A 19,965-nucleotide genomic window follows, 5' to 3' on the forward strand; every position below is an offset into this window, starting at 1 on the left:
TATTATTGATGGGTGAATAAAAAGTATTATTATTATTATTATATTTGGAAAAAATGTGTTTTGCCTGAAAGGTGACATTATTGAAAGGAATGGGCTTATATTTCAAATTATTTAGAGTTTTAACATAAAGTGGGTCTCTTTGTTGCTATATTTTATGAAATAATCTATTAATAATATGTTTTGGGAATTTATTATTATATGCAAGCTCAAACACATAGTCAATTTCTTTTATCCTATTCTGTTCGGAGAGGGGATAGTTAAATATTCTATTTATTAAAAATCTAAAATTAGCAAGTTTCTGTGACATAGGATGTTCTGAATCATAGGGAATAGTTGTTGAGATGGTCGATGGTTTCCTATGAATGTTGTACTCAATTTTATATTTATCTGTTCTTGTTAAATTTAAGTCTAGAAAGTTAAGTTGATCATTTTCTTCAATTTCTATAGTAAATTTAAGGTTCTTATTAACTTTATTCAAATAATTCAAAAAACTCATCAAATTTTCTCTGTTCCCTTCCCAAATGCAAAAAACGTCGTCGACATATCTCACACATTTACTAATATTTTTCTTGTGAGGATTAATATTATTTATAATATAGTTTTGTTCGATGTAATCTAAAAAGATATCTGCTAGGAGACCTGATAATGGCATGCCCATAGGTAAACCTTCCGAGATAAAGTAGTATTCGTTGTTAAACGTACAATAATTTTGAGTGACTATGTGTTTTAAAATATAATTTAAATGTTCGACGATCGTTTTATTATCTGAAAATGAGTTAAATATTTTTGACGTTATTTCTAATGTTTGGTCAATTGGAACATTTGAGTAAAGGTTAGTGACGTCGAAGGAAACAAGAATTTTGTCTTTTATTTTTAAATCTTTAGTCATTTCTATGAATTGGGTGGAATTATCAATGGAGTACTTCGGAGCAAAGTTAATATCCTTAAATATGTTTAACATAAAATTAACAAGTTTTTGGGTAGGTGAGTTATTAAAGGAGGTAATAGGTCTAATGGGCATGTTCATTTTGTGAAGCTTTGGGAGGGAGTATAATTTTGGAATGGTGGGGTTCATACTTATGAAGAATGAGCTGTTAAAATATTTGTAATTGGAATTCTTTAAAAATGGAGTATACTCAACCAGGGTCTCCTTGCATTTATTAATCATCTGTTTTGTATTTCTGACGATTTTCTCCAACGGATTATTTTTAAGCTTTATATAATTGTTATTTTGTAAAAATTCATATGTTTTTTCCAAATATGTATTGTTATCTAATATAACTACACCCGCACCCTTGTCTGCTTTGATATGTCGACGACGTTTTTTGCATTTGGGAAGGGAACAGAGAAAATTTGATGAGTTTTTTGAATTATTTGAATAAAGTTAATAAGAACCTTAAATTTACTATAGAAATTGAAGAAAATGATCAACTTAATTTTTTAGACTTAAATTTAACAAGAACAGATAAATATAAAATTGAGTACAACATTCATAGGAAACCATCGACCATCTCAACAACTATTCCCTATGATTCAGAACATCCTATCTATGTCACAAAAACTTGCTAATTTTAGATTTTTAATAAATAGAATATTTAACTATCCCCTCTCCGAACAGAATAGGATAAAAGAAATTAACTATGTGTTTGAGCTTGCATATAATAATAAATTCCCAAAACATATTATTAATAGATTATTTCATAAAATACAGCAACAAAGAGACCCACTTTATGTTAAAACTCTAAATAATTTGAAATATAAGCCCATTCCTTTCAATAATGTCACCTTTCAGGCAAAACACATTTTTTCCAAATATAATCTTTCCTTGGCATTTTCGAAGAACTAGAATCATTTGGCTTTAGCCACACGTCTTTAAAGACGGCTAAACTCGAATGATTCTAGTTCTAGATATAGTGCTAGTTCTACTTTTACACTTGCACTGTCACTAGAACTAGAATCATTTGGATTTAGCCATACGTCTCTTAAAATGGCTAAACCCAAATGTTTCTAATTCTAGCTATAGTGTTAGTTCTACATAGTAACAGTGCTAGTGTAAAACTAGAAGTAGAACTAGAAACTTGGGTTTAGCCGCACGTCTCTAAAGACGGCTAAACCCGAATGATTCTAGTTCTAGGTCTTGTGTTAGTTCTACTTTTACACAAGCACTGTTACTATGTAGAATTAACACTATACCTAGAACTAGAATCATTCAGGTTTAGCCATTTTAAGAGATGTATGGCTAAATCGAAATGATTCTAGTTCTAGTGACAGTGCAAGTGTAAAAGTAGAACTAACACTATATCTAGAATTAGAATCATTCGAGTTTAGCCGTCTTTAAAGACGTGTGGCTAAACCCAAATGATTCTAGTTCTAGGTATAGTGTTAGTTCTACATAGTAACAGTGCAAGTGAAAAACTAGAATCATTCGGGTTTAGCCATTTTAATAGACGTGTGGCTACACCCAAATGATTCTAGTTCTAGGTCTAATGTTAGTTCTAGTGACAGTGCAAGTGTAAAAGTAGAACTAACACTATACCTAGAACTAGAATCATTCAGGGTTTAGCCATCTTAACAGACGTACGACTAAACCCGAACGTTTCCAGTTCTATAGGTCTAGTCCTAGTTCTACATTCAGTTAAAAAAAATATAGAATAATCTAGCGCTGAAGAACAATTAAAACTAGAAGTACCGTCCTTGATGTTTACATCGTATTATAGACAACTCGGGGAATACCCTGAGTTTATCTATGAACATGGAATAGAGCAACTTGGGGAATAACCCTTGTTGGATTCTAGTAATAAACACTTATATTTAAATATACTGATATATTATTAAATAGATAATATTAATATTCCCAAGTCCTTTCTAACGAGGTTCGTTATATCAAGCTTTTATTGTATATTAAAGTATATTTGAAAAGAAAATCTATTTTGGCATCAAGAGAAGCAATGTCCTCTCCAACTAAGTTCTGACCATATCAGGCAAGTGAAGTGAACCCAACACGCTTGAAAGCAAAAACGTCCCGGTCTAAATATACTAAACTATTAATATCTCGAGGCAAAAATCGCGCTGCGGTTTCCTCTCTCTACTGAAATAGTTTTGGGTTCGCGCTACTGGGGGAACCATCAATGGTGTTGGGTTATTCCTGGATCAAGAGAAACACTACCTCCTCCCCCTTTCTGTAGATATCTTTACCGCGGGTTTATTTATATAACTATATATTTCGAGAGGGGTATCTTTTATGACCATAAAAGGAATCGTTCTCGTCTTCGAGGAGGTCTATATGAAAATAATTTGATAATCATTTTTTAATCACTAAAAACGAAATATTCAATGGGATAACTTAGATAAAAAAAAAGATATTTTTTGTATTTTTCTTGAAAATTTATTGCCTTTTTTTTGTAATATATTTACATAGTAATTAATAACGATATAGTTGGAGTTCTTTAATTATTATTTTGGGTTGGTGAATCAACGACTCTTATTTATTTCATAAAAGTTATAATGAGTTACGTTTCGCTTACCAGAGGGTAGATATAACAAAAAAAAAGATAAAGAAAACAGTTTGTGATAGAATAATTAGGTAAAATATAGTCTTTCTGGCAGTCCAACTGTTTTGTCGCGTGTCGTTTCGTTGTTATACAATAATTAAGTACATAGTAAAAGTAAAATAGTAAAAATAAATCGGGAAGCGACTTAGAAGCACTTGCGGTGGACAATGCCTGGGCCGGATTCGTCGTATTCCTGTTTGGAGATCCACATCTGTTGGAAGGTGGAGAGGGAAGCCAAGATGGATCCACCGATCCATACGGAGTATTTCCTTTCTGGGGGAGCGATGATCTTGATCTTGATGGTCGATGGGGCCAAGGCGGTGATTTCCTTTTGCATACGATCAGCAATACCAGGGTACATGGTGGTACCACCGGAGAGTACGTTGTTGGCGTAGAGGTCCTTACGGATATCAACGTCGCACTTCATGATGGAGTTGTATACGGTTTCATGGATACCGCAAGATTCCATACCCAAGAAGGAAGGTTGGAAGAGGGCTTCTGGGCAACGGAATCTTTCGTTACCAATGGTGATAACTTGACCATCAGGCAATTCGTAGCTTTTTTCCAAAGAGGTGGAGGCGGCGGCGGTGGCCATTTCTTGTTCGAAGTCCAGGGCGACATAGCAAAGCTTTTCCTTAATGTCCCTAACGATTTCACGTTCAGCCGTGGTGGTGAATGAGTAGCCTCTTTCGGTGAGGATCTTCATCAAGTAGTCGGTCAAATCGCGACCGGCCAAGTCAAGACGAAGGATGGCATGGGGAAGGGCGTAACCTTCGTAGATTGGTACGGTGTGGGATACACCATCTCCAGAGTCCAAGACGATACCAGTGGTACGACCGGAGGCGTACAAGGAGAGTACAGCTTGGATGGCAACATACATAGCTGGGGCGTTGAAGGTTTCAAACATGATTTGGGTCATCTTTTCCCTGTTGGCTTTAGGGTTGAGTGGAGCTTCAGTAAGGAGGATTGGGTGTTCTTCTGGGGCAACACGGAGTTCATTGTAGAAGGTGTGATGCCAGATCTTTTCCATGTCATCCCAGTTGGTGATGATACCATGTTCAATTGGGTATTTCAAGGTAAGGATACCTCTCTTGCTTTGGGCCTCATCGCCTACGTAGGAGTCTTTTTGTCCCATACCAACCATGACACCCTGATGACGTGGGCGACCAACGATGGATGGGAAGACGGCGCGGGGAGCGTCATCTCCGGCGAAACCGGCCTTGCACATACCGGATCCGTTATCAACGACCAACGCGGCAACATCGTCGTCACACATTTTGATTGATGGGTTGTGGTTACGGTCTAAGTTCGAAGGAGGCGGCAACAAAGGGGACTCGCAGTCACCGGCTGTAACACTGTGAGTGGCGTTCGGTTGGGCGTCGGGGTGTTTTTATACGAGAGCGGCGTCGTTCTATGAATAGTGTACGGGCCTGTATATGGCGAGGTGCCAGCGACGCACATGCACGGCGTCGTCCAAATAAGTCGGCCCCACGGGGGCATTCTCGCGCCGCCTTAATTGTACATAAAGACCACTAAACTGAGAACCGAAAAACTTTGAAATTTTATAATAAAAAAATATCGATTGAAAAACAACCAAAATTTCTATCAAAAAACGTTACAAAAAAAATCATTTTGATCCGTCCAGGATGTTCTAGTTTAAACTTGCTAAATATATCTTTTATGAAAGTTTCAAAATAGCAAAGATTGAGTTCTAAGAATCTTTTACTATAGAGTAAAAATTTCGCTCAAGTTTAATACTTTGAGAAAGTAAGTTTTAAGGAAAAATTACAAAGATTATTGAAGTAAACTCAATTTTCTTTGAAGCTAATCTGATATTAATAAAGAAGTATCATTAAAATGCCAATTACAATTAATTAAGTACTTAATAAAAATAAATTGTTATTACATCCAATTTTCTACGTGATGAATCCCGGTGTTTATGAACCACGTTACATTTTAAATTTTGTTGAAAATATTCCAACTTGCAACCGGACCAAAAAATACTTAATATTTCAGTATTAAAAGGAAAGTTACTCTATCTGACTCATTCGTTCAAAGGTTCAAACCAAATATTACAGATTTACAATAAATTTCGTTGGAATTATAAAATTTTTTTTAAATTGGATTAAAAAGTATGCAGATTGCAATAAAAAATGCGAAATTGTTGCCTACATTCAGATAAGAAAGTTCTAGATGATCAAGTCGAGATGATCAAGTAGAGGTTAAAAAATTCATAACTTTTTATTAAATCGAATTGGAATTATTAAATTTTCCGAAATTATATTGAAAATTATGTAGATTTCAATAAAAAATGATCCATTGTTGCCAATATTCAGACGAAAGACTTTGAGGTAATAAAAGTAAAAAGTGTTCAAATTCACTAAAATTTAAGACTTTAGAAGTTATAAAAATTAATCACGTCTGTGAAGTTAGCACCTCATTTTTTTAAAACTTCAAATTTCTTTTGAGTTCCCATTGCACCCCATGGAGTTCTATAGTTCTCTACCATTTTTATTAAAAGTTCCGCAAAAATAGGCAAAAACATCGATATCGACTTTTTGGGGTGCTAAGTTCACAAAACGAGATCACAAAATTTGCAATAACTATTAAACGAATCTAAAAACTTTATTAAAATATCTTTTAGAACTCGTGAGGTGCTATTCAGAACTCCTATCAGAACTCCCGGAACTTTTCAAAATTTTCACCCCTCCGGGACATTTACGAAATCTCAATGTGAACACTTAAAATCGCGCACAGTTTCTTAAATATTAGTTTTACGGTTTCGGGCCTTAATTTTCGTTAGAACTCGTGAGGTGCTACCCAGAACTCCTATTTCTTAAATTTCTTAAATGTTTCGGATTATTTTCATCTAACATTGACAATCTAAACATTAACATTTAAGAAATAGGAGTTCTGGGTAGCACCTCACGAGTTTTAACGAAAATGATTAAGGCCCAAAGCCGTAAAACTAATATTTAAGAAACTGTGCGCGATTTCAAGTGTTCACATTGAGATTTCGTAAATGTCCCGGAGGGGTGAAAATTTTGAAAAGTTCCGGGAGTTCTGATAGGAGTTCTAGGCAGCACCTCACGAGTTCTAACGAAAATGATTAAGGCTCGAAGCCGTAAAACTAATATTTAAGAAACTGTGCGCGATTTCAAGTGTTCACATTGAGATTTCGTGTATGTCCCGGAGGGGTGAAAATTTTGAAAAGTTCCGGGAGTTCTGATAGGAGTTCTAGGTAGCACCTCACGAGTTCTAACAAAAATGATTAAGGCCCGAAGCCGTAAAACTAATATTTAAGAAACTGTGCGCGATTTCAAGTGTTCACATTGAGATTTCGTGTATGTCCCGGAGGGGTGAAAATTTTGAAAAGTTCCGGGAGTTCTGATAGGAGTTCTAGGTAGCACCTCACGAGTTCTAACGAAAATGATTAAGGCTCGAAGCCGTAAAACTAATATTTAAGAAACTGTGCGCGATTTCAAGTGTTCACATTGAGATTTCGTGAATGCCCCGGAGGGGTGAAAATTTTGAAAAGTTCTGGAAGTTCTGATAGGAGTTCTAGGTAGCACCTCACGAGTTCTAACGAAAATGATTAAGGCTCGAAGCCGTAAAACTAATATTTAAGAAACTGTGCGCGATTTCAAGTGTTCACATTGAGATTTCGTGTATGTCCCGGAGGGGTGAAAATTTTGAAAAGTTCCGGGAGTTCTGATAGGAGTTCTAGGTAGCACCTCACGAGTTCTAACGAAAATGATTAAGGCTCGAAGCCGTAAAACTAATATTTAAGAAACTGTGCGCGATTTCAAGTGTTCACATTGAGATTTCGTGTATGTCCCGGAGGGGTGAAAATTTTGAAAAGTTCCGGGAGTTCTGATAGGAGTTCTAGGTAGCACCTCACGAGTTCTAACAAAAATGATTAAGGCCCGAAGCCGTAAAACTAATATTTAAGAAACTGTGCGCGATTTCAAGTGTTCACATTGAGATTTCGTGAATGCCCCGGAGGGGTGAAAATTTTGAAAAGTTCTGGAAGTTCTGATAGGAGTTCTAGGTAGCACCTCACGAGTTCTAACGAAAATGATTAAGGCTCGAAGCCGTAAAACTAATATTTAAGAAACTGTGCGCGATTTCAAGTGTTCACATTGAGATTTCGTGTATGTCCCGGAGGGGTGAAAATTTTGAAAAGTTCCGGGAGTTCTGATAGGAGTTCTAGGTAGCACCTCACGAGTTCTAACGAAAATGATTAAGGCTCGAAGCCGTAAAACTAATATTTAAGAAACTGTGCCAATTTCAAGTGTTCACATTGAGATTTCGTAAATGTCCCGGAGGGGTGAAAATTTTGAACAGTTCCGGGAGTTCTGATAGGAGTTCTAGGTAGCACCTCACGAGTTCTAACGAAAATGATTAAGGCTCGAAGCCGTAAAACTAATATTTAAGAAACTGTGCGCGATTTCAAGTGTTCACATTGAGATTTCGTGTATGTCCCGGAGGGGTGAAAATTTTGAAAAGTTCCGGGAGTTCTGATAGGAGTTCTAGGTAGCACCTCACGAGTTCTAACGAAAATGATTAAGGCTCGAAGCCGTAAAACTAATATTTAAGAAACTGTGCGCGATTTCAAGTGTTCACATTGAGATTTCGTGAATGCCCCGGAGGGGTGAAAATTTTGAAAAGTTCTGGAAGTTCTGATAGGAGTTCTAGGTAGCACCTCACGAGTTCTAACGAAAATGATTAAGGCTCGAAGCCGTAAAACTAATATTTAAGAAACTGTGCGCGATTTCAAGTGTTCACATTGAGATTTCGTGTATGTCCCGGAGGGGTGAAAATTTTGAAAAGTTCCGGGAGTTCTGATAGGAGTTCTAGGTAGCACCTCACGAGTTCTAACGAAAATGATTAAGGCTCGAAGCCGTAAAACTAATATTTAAGAAACTGTGCGCGATTTCAAGTGTTCACATTGAGATTTCGTGTATGTCCCGGAGGGGTGAAAATTTTGAAAAGTTCCGGGAGTTCTGATAGGAGTTCTAGGTAGCACCTCACGAGTTCTAACAAAAATGATTAAGGCCCGAAGCCGTAAAACTAATATTTAAGAAACTGTGCGCGATTTCAAGTGTTCACATTGAGATTTCGTGAATGCCCCGGAGGGGTGAAAATTTTGAAAAGTTCTGGAAGTTCTGATAGGAGTTCTAGGTAGCACCTCACGAGTTCTAACGAAAATGATTAAGGCTCGAAGCCGTAAAACTAATATTTAAGAAACTGTGCGCGATTTCAAGTGTTCACATTGAGATTTCGTGTATGTCCCGGAGGGGTGAAAATTTTGAAAAGTTCCGGGAGTTCTGATAGGAGTTCTAGGTAGCACCTCACGAGTTCTAACGAAAATGATTAAGGCTCGAAGCCGTAAAACTAATATTTAAGAAACTGTGCCAATTTCAAGTGTTCACATTGAGATTTCGTAAATGTCCCGGAGGGGTGAAAATTTTGAACAGTTCCGGGAGTTCTGATAGGAGTTCTAGGTAGCACCTCACGAGTTCTAACGAAAATGATTAAGGCTCGAAGCCGTAAAACTAATATTTAAGAAACTGTGCGCGATTTCAAGTGTTCACATTGAGATTTCGTGTATGTCCCGGAGGGGTGAAAATTTTGAAAAGTTCCGGTAGTTCTGGCAGGAGTTCTGAATAGCACCTCACGAGTTCTAAAAGATATTTTAATAAAGTTTTTAGATACGTGCATTCGTTTAATAGTTATTGCAAGTTTTGTGATCTCGTTTTGTGAACTTAGCACCCCAAGAAGTCGATATCGATGTTTTTGCTATTTTTGCGGAACTTTTAATAAAAATGGTAGAGAACTATAGAACTCAATGGGGTGCAATGGGAACTCAAGAGAAATTTGAAGTTTTAAAAAAATGAGGTGCTAACTTCACAGACGCAAATTAATCAAGTTGGAGTCACAATTCTTTTAAGAATTATACGCGAAACTTTCAGATGGACGAGGTTTGAGTGAAAATGATCCAAAATCGCAAAAAAAGCTTTGGAATAATCATCTAACAATCAATATTGTATGCGCTATCGCTTTGGTACCACATCTGTTGTGAAATTTTCAAACATTTGAACGGTTTATTAACGAAGTAACTTCCAGTTTAAGTTTCATTTTTGTCTACTTGGTTGATATGCTTATTGCAAGTAAAGACAAAAATAAACACTTAATTCACCTTCGACAACTTTTTGAAAGATTAGATAGTTTGGAATCAACATTAAATCACTAAATGTGTTTTTGGAGTAAGTTCAATAGATTGTTTAAGCCATCATGTATCTTCCAAAGGGTCTCGTCCAACTCATTTAATATTGAAGCAATAAATAATTTTCCTCAACCTCAAAATCTGAAAGAACTCCAGAGATTTCTTGGAATGATCAATTTCTATCACAGATTTGTTCCCAATTATTCTGAAATTCGTGGACCCTTACATTCTCTTTCGATCACTCTTTGCAAAAATAATGAGTCAACCGTGTGGACAGATGAGCACACATATTCTTTTTCACGTGCTGAAGATCTGTTATCTCAGTCCGTATATATCGCGCACCCGAATCCTTCAGCCAACTTGAATTTACTTGGTGTAGTTTTGTCTCAGGTTATTAATAATACAATGGAACCCGTTACATTCTTTGAAAAAAAAGTTATGACCTAGTCAAATGAATTATTCAACTTTTGATAGAGAACTTTTAGCTATTTATTCATCTATTAAATATTTCGAACATTTTTTATACGGCAACCAATTTACAATTTTTACTGATCGCAAATCATTAATTATTTCCATTAACTCCAAATCAGATACAACGCCAAGACAAACACGATATCTCCATTATATATCTCAATTTACTTCAGACATCAGGTATATTAAAGGAGATTCTAATATAATTACAGGCACAATGTCACTCCTTAATATACAGGATGATTCAAAACATCGATGAGAGACTTCTGGAGTAGATAACACATGAAAAATTAAGATGAATAGTCTAAACTTTATAAAAAGCACTTTTTTAAAAATATTTTCTACGCCATTGTTCTCTATGCGTGTAAAGTGATCAATTATCTATCAATTGGTCTCTTACAAAACTTTGATCAAAGCAATAGTTTTTAAGAAAAACATGCTTGTAGAAAATTTGTTAATCCAATCAAAAACTGTTGCTTTAATTAAAGTTTTGTAAGAGACCAATTGATATATAGTAATTAATCAATTTACACGAAAATACTGCCCGTTTGACAAAATTAGCAGTGGCGTTGAAAATATTTTTAAAAAAGGGTTTTTTATTACAGATAATGTTTAATTTTAAAGAAACTTTGACCCGCTATATCTCGTTAAGGAGGCATTTGCGACCCCATGTATATTAAGACTTTTCATCTTAATTTTTGATGTATTACCTGCCCTAGAAGTCTGTCAGCGGTTTTTTGAATCACCCTGTAGAATCCCTCAATTTTTCTTATCCTCTATTTAAACATCTTCAATTACAACATCTTTTACAAGCCCAATCTCGAGGTAATACTCATTTTACACTCGTTGAAGAAAAGTCAACGTTTCCATTCTTAAAATTTATATTCACGAAAAATTCCGCAAACAAATTTTCCAAAAATTTCACATCTTGGAATATGTGCAATTTGTCATTTATTAAAGACTCGCTTCTTTTGGCCTCACATGAGTAAAGACATTTCTCTTTGGACTAGATCATGGATACTAGGTGGAACGGATATCCGGCAACTTTTTAAAATCCGGCCGGATACCGGATAGTTACCACATATCCGGCTTTGGCCGGATATTAAAAATCTATTACTTAGTACTCCACCATTCACAGGAATTAGTATCTCTTGGACACTGTAGATAATAATCAAGTTCAACCCCAATAGGACTTTTTCATTGAATACAATTTTATTTATATGAGGTTTGTCATTAGCAACCTCATTGTAACAATCGCAATACGATATATAAAATCTCTTGTTGCAGTTTCGTCCAGTTTTCTTCTCTTCGCTTGTAATTCATCATCACATTCATTACTAACAGAACTGTCGCTGTTATTACTTTCGATTATTAAATAAAGTATCCCCTTTTTAATGCAAAAAGCCGTTTTCAAAAATCACTTTCAATTCTTGAGAAATAAATTTTTGAAATGATCGACAATTTTTTCGAATTTTGCAATTTTCGTCAATTATGTTTTAAAAATTCGTATAAAATCCATTTATTGGAATATGAGTATGAAAATTTTCCAAAGTGTTAATAAAAGTGTCCTCTTTCCAATGAACCAACCCGTTGTGAAAAATAAGTTTTAGTTTTTAAAAAAACAATATTTGAAGTTTTGATAAAATTTTCGATGTTGCAATTTTCATCGATAACTTGCAAAATTCGCTATAAAATTAATTTCTTGAAGGATTCTTGTGGAAATATCGCCAATTATTAATTAAAGTATCCTCTTTTTAATGTAAAAAAGCCGTTTTGAGAAATCGCTTTTAGTTTTTGAGAAATAAATTTTTGAAATGAACGACAATTTTTTCGAACTTTGCAATTTTCGCCAATTATGTTTTAAAAATTCGTATAAAATCCATTTATTGGAATATGAGTATGAAAATTTTCCAAAATGTTAATAAAAGTGTCCTCTTTCCAATGAAGCAACCCGTTTTGAAAAATAACTTTTACTGTTTGAGAAAACAATATTTGAAGTTTTGATAAAATTTTCGATGTTGCAATTTTCATCGATAACTTTCAAAATTTACTATAAAATTCATTTCTTGAAGGATCCTTGTGGAAATATCGCCAATTATTAATTAAAGTATCCTCTTTTTAATGTAAAAAAGCCGTTTTGAGAAATCGCTTTTAGTTTTTGAGAAATAAATTTTTGAAATGAACGGCAATTTTTTCGAATTTTGCAATTTTCGCCAATTATGTTTTAAAAATTCGTATAAAATCCATTTATTGGATTATGAGTATGAAAATTTTCCAAAATGTTAATAAAAGTGTCCTCTTTCCAATGAAGCAACCCGTTTTGAAAAATAACTTTTACTTTTTGAGAAAACAATATTTGAAGTTTTGATAAAATTTTCGATGTTGCAATTTTCATCGATAACTTTCAAAATTTACTATAAAATTCATTTCTTGAAGGATCCTTGTGGAAATATCGCCAATTATTAATTAAAGTATCCTCTTTTTAATGTAAAAAAGCTGTTTTGAGAAATCGCTTTTAGTTTTTGAGAAATAAATTTTTGAAATGAACGACAATTTTTTCGAATTTTGCAATTTTCGCCAATTATGTTTTAAAAATTCGTATAAAATCCATTTATTGGAATGTGAGTATGAAAATTTTCCAAAATGTTAATAAAAGTGTCCTCTTTCCAATGAACCAACCCGTTTTGAAAAATAACTTTTACTTTTTGAGAAAACAATATTTGAAGTTTTGATAAAATTTTCGATGTTGCAATTTTCATCGATAACTTTCAAAATTTACTATAAAATTCATTTCTTGAAGGATCCTTGTGGAAATATCGCCAATTATTAATTAAAGTATCCTCTTTTTAATGTAAAAATGCCGTTTTGAGAAATCGCTTTTAGTTTTTGAGAAATAAATTTTTGAAATGAACGACAATTTTTTCGAATTTTGCAATTTTCGCCAATTATGTTTTAAAAATTCGTATAAAATCCATTTATTGGAATATGAGTATGAAAATTTTCCAAAGTGTTAATAAAAGTGTCCTCTTTCCAATGAAGCAACCCGTTTTGAAAAATAACTTTTACTTTTTGAGAAAACATTATTTGAAGTTTTGATCAAATTTTCGATGTTGCAATTTTCATCGATAACTTTCAAAATTTACTATAAAATTCATTTCTTGAAGGATCCTTGTGGAAATATCGCCAATTATTAATTAAAGTATATCCTCTTTTTAGAGTTGCTTCGTTAGTTAAATTAGCATCAAAAAGGTTCATTTTGTATTTCATCACTTCAGAAATGTACCGAATATCCGGTATTCAGCTTTTCGCAAAATCACTATCCGTTCCATCACTAATAATAATAATAATTTATTGAATCAATCGCCAAAAAGAAAATAACAAAGAAAATATAACAATAATAATTACAATAAAACACAGCTTCTATCTTCCTTTTTTAATGTATACCATGTCAAAAAACTAAAATGAATAAATATACAAAATCTTCTACTCAGCATATAAATGTTCCACAAGGCAGATTCGAACACATAGATATAGATCTTGTTGGAGCTCTTACTCCTTCTTCTGGTTATTCATACATTTTAATAGTTATTGAACGTTTTACTCGATGACCAGAAGATATAGACACTTCAGCGACGACTACAGCAAATACACTTTTTCACGATTTGGTGTTCCGCACACAATTACTCATGACAAAGGGCAACAATTTGAATATCAACTTTTTTCAAAATTTGCCATATTACTTAGTGCTGTGGAATTTTGGAGACACTCAAAAATTCCATTGCTGCACATGGAAGTAGCCACAGGTGATTTCACGATCTTCCAATAATTTTAGTAGGACTCAGATCTTCTTTAAAAGAATGTGTTCTGGGATGTTCTGCTGCTGAACTTGTGTTTGGACAACCTCTTCGTCTTCCAGGCGAGTTCTTTCTTAAATCAAACTCGTCGATAGGCACAGATCAACTTCTTATTAGTCTCCGTGAATTTTTTGCAAACTTGAGACCAACTCAGACTAACTTTCATTCAAAATTAAAACCTTTTATACACAAAGAATTGTTTAAATCAAATTTTGGTTTTGTGAAAATTCAAGCAATAGAAAATTCTTTATAATCCAGATTTGAAGGTCCTTTCAAAGTTATGAAGAGAATGGATAAATAATTTATTATTCTTAAGTCTTAACTGAGTATTTAACTTGACTTAAGTCAAGTAAAAATATTTTTAATCTTTATAATAACCTCATAAAAAAATTACTTGTACAAACTCATCTCGCCTAATACTAATAGTAACACGGAACTACTCCAAAGGGGGAAAACTACTTCACAACTCCACTCTTGTCACATTCGAAATTCGTGACACTTCTCCTCCACCTCTTAAAACATCTTCCTCTTAAGATGAGAGGAGCGGAAGCCAGCGTTCGCGCGTTTTTATAAAAAAGATAACTTTAACCTTAGAAAGAAGAAGCTTGTATTAAAAATTTCTAACCAAGAAAGAAGAAGGGTTTAAAAGTCTTCCTAGGGAACCTCTTAGGTGGTGATTATTTTCACTTTTAAACCAACTTCGCCCGTAAATTTCACGGATTCCTTCCGTACCTAAACCGTTGCCCAACTTTAGCAATATTTCTCGTTGGTGTGGACGCCGACGACGGCGACGTCTTAAGCGACGAGGACGCCACTTGATTCCGCATTCTATAAATACTTCGACGGTGCGATGCTCTATTTTCCTAAATATAGTCATTTCGTGATGATGATGAGGAGAGGATTTTAGTTCTCGTTCGTTTTTGGTCCTCTCAATAACTCTGTGTGGTTATGTGTGTTGAATCAACGGTTGTGGGGATTTGAAAAAAAATTTGGTGGGATATTTTTAAATGTTTACTCAAAATCCCTACTCCCACTTAGAAATTCATATTGAATGTTAAAATCGTGGCTTCAGTTCGCTTTTAGAGTTCCTCAGAAACGGTTGTATTCATTTTAAGTTTTAGTTTTTTTTCATCAAGATTTTTTTAAGTTTGATTAAACCAAGTTAAACCGGCCGGAAATTATAATTCCTGAGTCGCATAAATCAAACATTAGAGGTCGATTTCCCGAACCAAGTGGTTTTCTATTAAACGCGGGGGGGTTTATCTTGAACGTTCTATCTGAGTTATTCAAAATCGATTCTGTTTAATACCTTAACCCTAAATTTCCGATCCTAACTTTGAAACTGTATTAAAATGAAATAGAAAAAATTTTTTTTTGGGTAAAATTAATTAGTTTTTGGGTGTTTTAACGAGTTTTGAGATAACTTTTGTTTGACTTTGAGTTAAGTAAAGTGAGTCACTTAATCCTACTTCAACATCTCGTTACAATAATTAATTAAAACGTCTACGTTCCTTAAACCCAATGAAAATTATGATTGAAAACTTACCCTCATCTGCTGAAGTTGCGCCCTAACGAATTCCGTTCTTGATATTTGATCGCTGCTCACCACTTGAAATGAACCCATGTACTAAAAATAAAAAAAATATATAAATCAAAAATGTTCTTCCTTAAAACGCATTTTCCACGTTTTTAAACTGGCTAAATCTCGAAGATTTCTCAGTTTTTTCCCTTTGGTGTGACGTTGTTTACCCAGCCATTAGCAGCCGTATGTGTGCACTTTCAACTCGACACAAGAGGAGAGACATCCTCCTACCTTCTGCTGTAAAAGGGTCTCGGTGTATCCCTTAGGCCCACACTTGCTCTACGCTCATGAGATTCCTTCTACGTCTTTCACGTATGTAGGTCGGTTAGAAAACCCTTCTTTTGTATGTATCTAGAATGGATGAATCTCGACGAAAGATTTTCCAGACGTAGGTAGTTTTCCAACCGGACCCAACCTAGGTAGTACTATTCGAACTCGTCGTCTTTAAGATGCAAGTTTTATGCAAATGTTCTTCCTTATTCTTGTCCGAAAGTTTCAGTAAAGAAGGAGTAGAGCTTTCGAACTTTACACGTCAAACTTGTAGATAATAAGTTCGTTCGATAGGACGTGATGTTATTAAAACGTTGGAAAATTTAAGAATTTTAAAATTTTTGTTTAAATAAAAAGTAATTTTAATAAATATTAAATTTATTAAATTAATAAAAAAAGTTTTCTATAATTTTAAACTCCCTTCAATTTAAATGGTTAAAAAGGAAACAAACTATACCTACAGTTTTCTGTTATAAAGCTTTCAATCGATAACTTTCATGTTGTAGCTTTAAGTCAACAGATGGCGTTTGGTGCTCTGAGGGTGGATTAAAGTTCAATTCAAATAAAATTGGACGAAAAAGAATTTTATTCGGAAACAAATATTTTTTAGTTTGACTTTAATTGCGCCTTTAATTATCTGATTTTATTTCTTCCCAACAAAATAAAGAACAAGAATGAAACGTTTGTAAACGCAATAAAAATAACCCCCTTAAATTAAATACTTCGTTGGAGTTCATCGAAGAAAACTCTTTTATAGGGAGCAATAAACTTGGTTTATCTATTAACGTTAAGTTTTTATTACTATTTTCGATTAAAGGCAAAATTTCGTACTAAATTGAAGTTTTTGGTTATTCATTTTTTGTTATAATGAGAAAACTAAAAATGCCAGAAATTGTTTGTAATGAATCAATATAACATTATATGTAAGTGTTTATAACGCAACTATGATTATTACTAAGCTAGCGACATATTTCAAATTGAACACATTTAACAACAATTTTTTAGCTCAAAAATTAGAAGCTGTGGAAGAGAATGATATTAACAAAAATTGTTCATAATAAATCATAAAAACATAATCCACAAAGAATTTTATTCTAACTCTTTCACATTTTTAGCTATAAGCCATAGACTCCACAAATCTAAAAATTGACGTTTTTGGATATTAATTTTTGTTATAATGAGAAAACTATAAATGCCAGAAAAATAAGTTGTGGATAAAAATTGTTAATAATGAATCAATATAACATTATCCGTAAGTGTTTATAATACAACTATGATTATTACCAAGTTAGCGGATTAAAATGCGACACATTTCAAATTGAACACATTTAACAACAATTCTTTAGCTCAAAAATTAAAAGCTGTGGTAGGGAATGATATTAACAAAAATTGTTCATAATAAATCATAAAATCATAATCCATAAAAAATTTTATTCTAACTCTTTCACATTTTTAGTTATAAACCATACACACCACAAATCTAAAAATTGTCGTTTTTGGATATTAATTTTTGTTATAATGAGAAAACTATAAATGCCAGAACAATAAATTGGGGATAAAAATTGTTAATAATGAATCAATATAACATTATCCGTAAGTGTTTATAATACAACTATGATTATTACCAAGTTAGCGGATTAAAATGCGACAAATATCAAATTGAACACATTTCACAACAATGTTATTTAACTCAAACATTTAAAGCTGTGCGAGAGAATGATATTAACAAAAATTGTTCATAACAAATCATAAAAACATAATCCATAAAAAAATTTATGGATTATTTATATTTATTTTTATATTTATTTATGCCATAGACTCCACAAATCTAAAAATTGTCGTTTTTGGATATTAATTTCTGGTATAATGAGAAAACTATAAATGCCAGAAAAATAAATTGGGGATAAAAATTGTTAATAATGAATCAATATAACATTATCCGTAAGTGTTTATAATACAACTATGATTATTACCAAGTTAGCGGATTAAAATGCGACAAATATCAAATTGAACACATTTCACAACAATTCTTTAGCTCAAAAATTAAAAGCTGTGGTAGAGAATGATATTAACAAAAATTGTTCATAACAAATCATAAAAACATAATCCATAAAAAATTTTATTCCAACTCTTTCACATTTTTAGTTATAAGCCATAGATTCTACAAATCAAAAATTGACGTTTTTGGATATTAATTTTTGTTATAATGAGAAAACTATAAATGCCAGAAAAATAAATTGTTAATAATGAATCAATATAACATTATCCGTAAGTGTTTATAATACAACTATGATTATTACCAAGTTCGCGGATTAAAATGCGACACATTTCAAATTGAACACATTTAACAATAATTCTTTAGCTCAAAAATTAAAAGCTGTGGAAGAGAATGATATTAACAAAAATTGTTCATAACAAATCATAAAAACATAATCCATAAAAAATTTTATTCCAACTCTTTCACATTTTTAGTTATAAGCCATAGATTCTACAAATCAAAAATTGACGTTTTTGGATATTAATTTTTGTTATAATGAGAAAACTATAAATGCCAGAAAAATAAATTGGGGATAAAAATTGTTAATAACGAATTAATATAACATAATCCGTAAGTGTTTATAATACAACTATGATTATTACCAAGTTAGCGGATTAAAATGCGACACATTTCGAATTGAACACATTTAACAACAATTCTTTAGCTCAAAAATTAAAAGCTGTGCTAGAGAATGATATTAACAAAAATTGTTCATAATAAATCATAAAAACATAATCCATAAAAGATTTTATTTCAACTCTTTCATATTTTTAGTTATAAGCCATAGACTCCACAAATCTAAAAATTGACGTTTTTGGATATTAATTTCTGGTATAATGAGAAAACTATAAATGCCAGAAAAATAAATTGGGGATAAAAATTGTTAATAATGAATCAATATAACATTATCCGTAAGTGTTTATAATACAACTATGATTATTACCAAGTTAGCGGATTAAAATGCGACACATTTCGAATTGAACACATTTAACAACAATTCTTTAGCTCAAAAATTAAAAGCTGTGCTAGAGAATTATATTAACAAAAATTGTTCATAATAAATCATAAAAACATAATCCATAAAAGATTTTATTTCAACTCTTTCATATTTTTAGTTATAAGCCATAGACTCCACAAATCTAAAAATTGACGTTTTTGGATATTAATTTCTGGTATAATGAGAAAACTATAAAGGCCAGAAAAATAAATTGGGGATAAAAATTGTTAATAATGAATCAATATAACATTATCCGTAAGTGTTTATAATACAACTATGATTATTACCAAGTTAGCGGATTAAAATGCGACACATTTCGAATTGAACACATTTAACAACAATTCTTTAGCTCAAAAATTAAAAGCTGTGCTAGAGAATTATATTAACAAAAATTGTTCATAATAAATCATAAAAACATAACCCATAAAAAATTTTATTCCAACTCTTTCATATTTTTAGTTATAAGCCATAGACTCCACAAATCTAAAAATTGACGTTTTTGGATATTAATTTTTGTTATAATGAGAAAACTATAAATGCCAGAAAAATAAATTGGGGATAAAAATTGTTAATAATGAATCAATATAACATTATCCGTAAGTGTTTATAATACAACTATGATTATTACCAAGTTAGCGAATTAAAATGCGACACATTTCAAATTGAACACATTTAACAACAATTCTTTAGCTCAAAAATTAAAAGCTGTGCTAGAGAATTATATTAACAAAAGTTGTTCATAATAAATCATAAAAACATAATCCATAAAAAATTTTATTCCAACTCTTTCACATTTTTAGTTATAAGCCATAGACTCCACAAATCTAAAAATTGCTGTTTGTGGATATTAATTTTTGTTATAATGAGAAAACTATAAATGCCAGAAAAATAAATTGGGGATAAAAATTGTTAAAAATGAATCAATATAACATTATCCATAAGTGTTTATAACAAAACTATGATTATTACCAAG

At 32.5% G+C, this 19,965-nt stretch overlaps 2 protein-coding genes across 2 annotated transcripts in view; both read right to left on the minus strand.

Annotated features, from left to right (window-relative positions):
- LOC111421630 (EGFR adapter protein-like) overlaps positions 1-19,965 on the minus strand; it is a 192,829-nt gene that overhangs the window by 93,435 nt on the left and 79,429 nt on the right. The window contains exon 2 of the mRNA XM_023054800.2: positions 15,652-15,732. Within this exon, the coding sequence (XP_022910568.1) occupies positions 15,652-15,732 (81 nt within the window). The remainder of the gene's footprint in view (positions 1-15,651; positions 15,733-19,965) is intronic.
- LOC111421633 (actin, muscle) lies at positions 3,437-4,912 on the minus strand. Its single transcript, XM_023054807.2, has one exon. The coding sequence runs from the start codon at positions 4,825-4,827 to the stop codon at positions 3,697-3,699; it is 1,131 nt and encodes a 376-aa protein (XP_022910575.1). The 5' UTR covers positions 4,828-4,912; the 3' UTR covers positions 3,437-3,696.

This window comes from Onthophagus taurus, chromosome 3, assembly GCF_036711975.1.
Source record: "Onthophagus taurus isolate NC chromosome 3, IU_Otau_3.0, whole genome shotgun sequence".
Taxonomy (NCBI): domain Eukaryota; kingdom Metazoa; phylum Arthropoda; class Insecta; order Coleoptera; family Scarabaeidae; genus Onthophagus; species Onthophagus taurus.

What these genes read in the sequence shown, in the direction of transcription:
- LOC111421633 (XM_023054807.2), bottom strand. Translation starts at nt 4,827, where the DNA reads ATGTGTGACGACGATGTTGCCGCGTTGGTCGTTGATAACGGATCCGGT.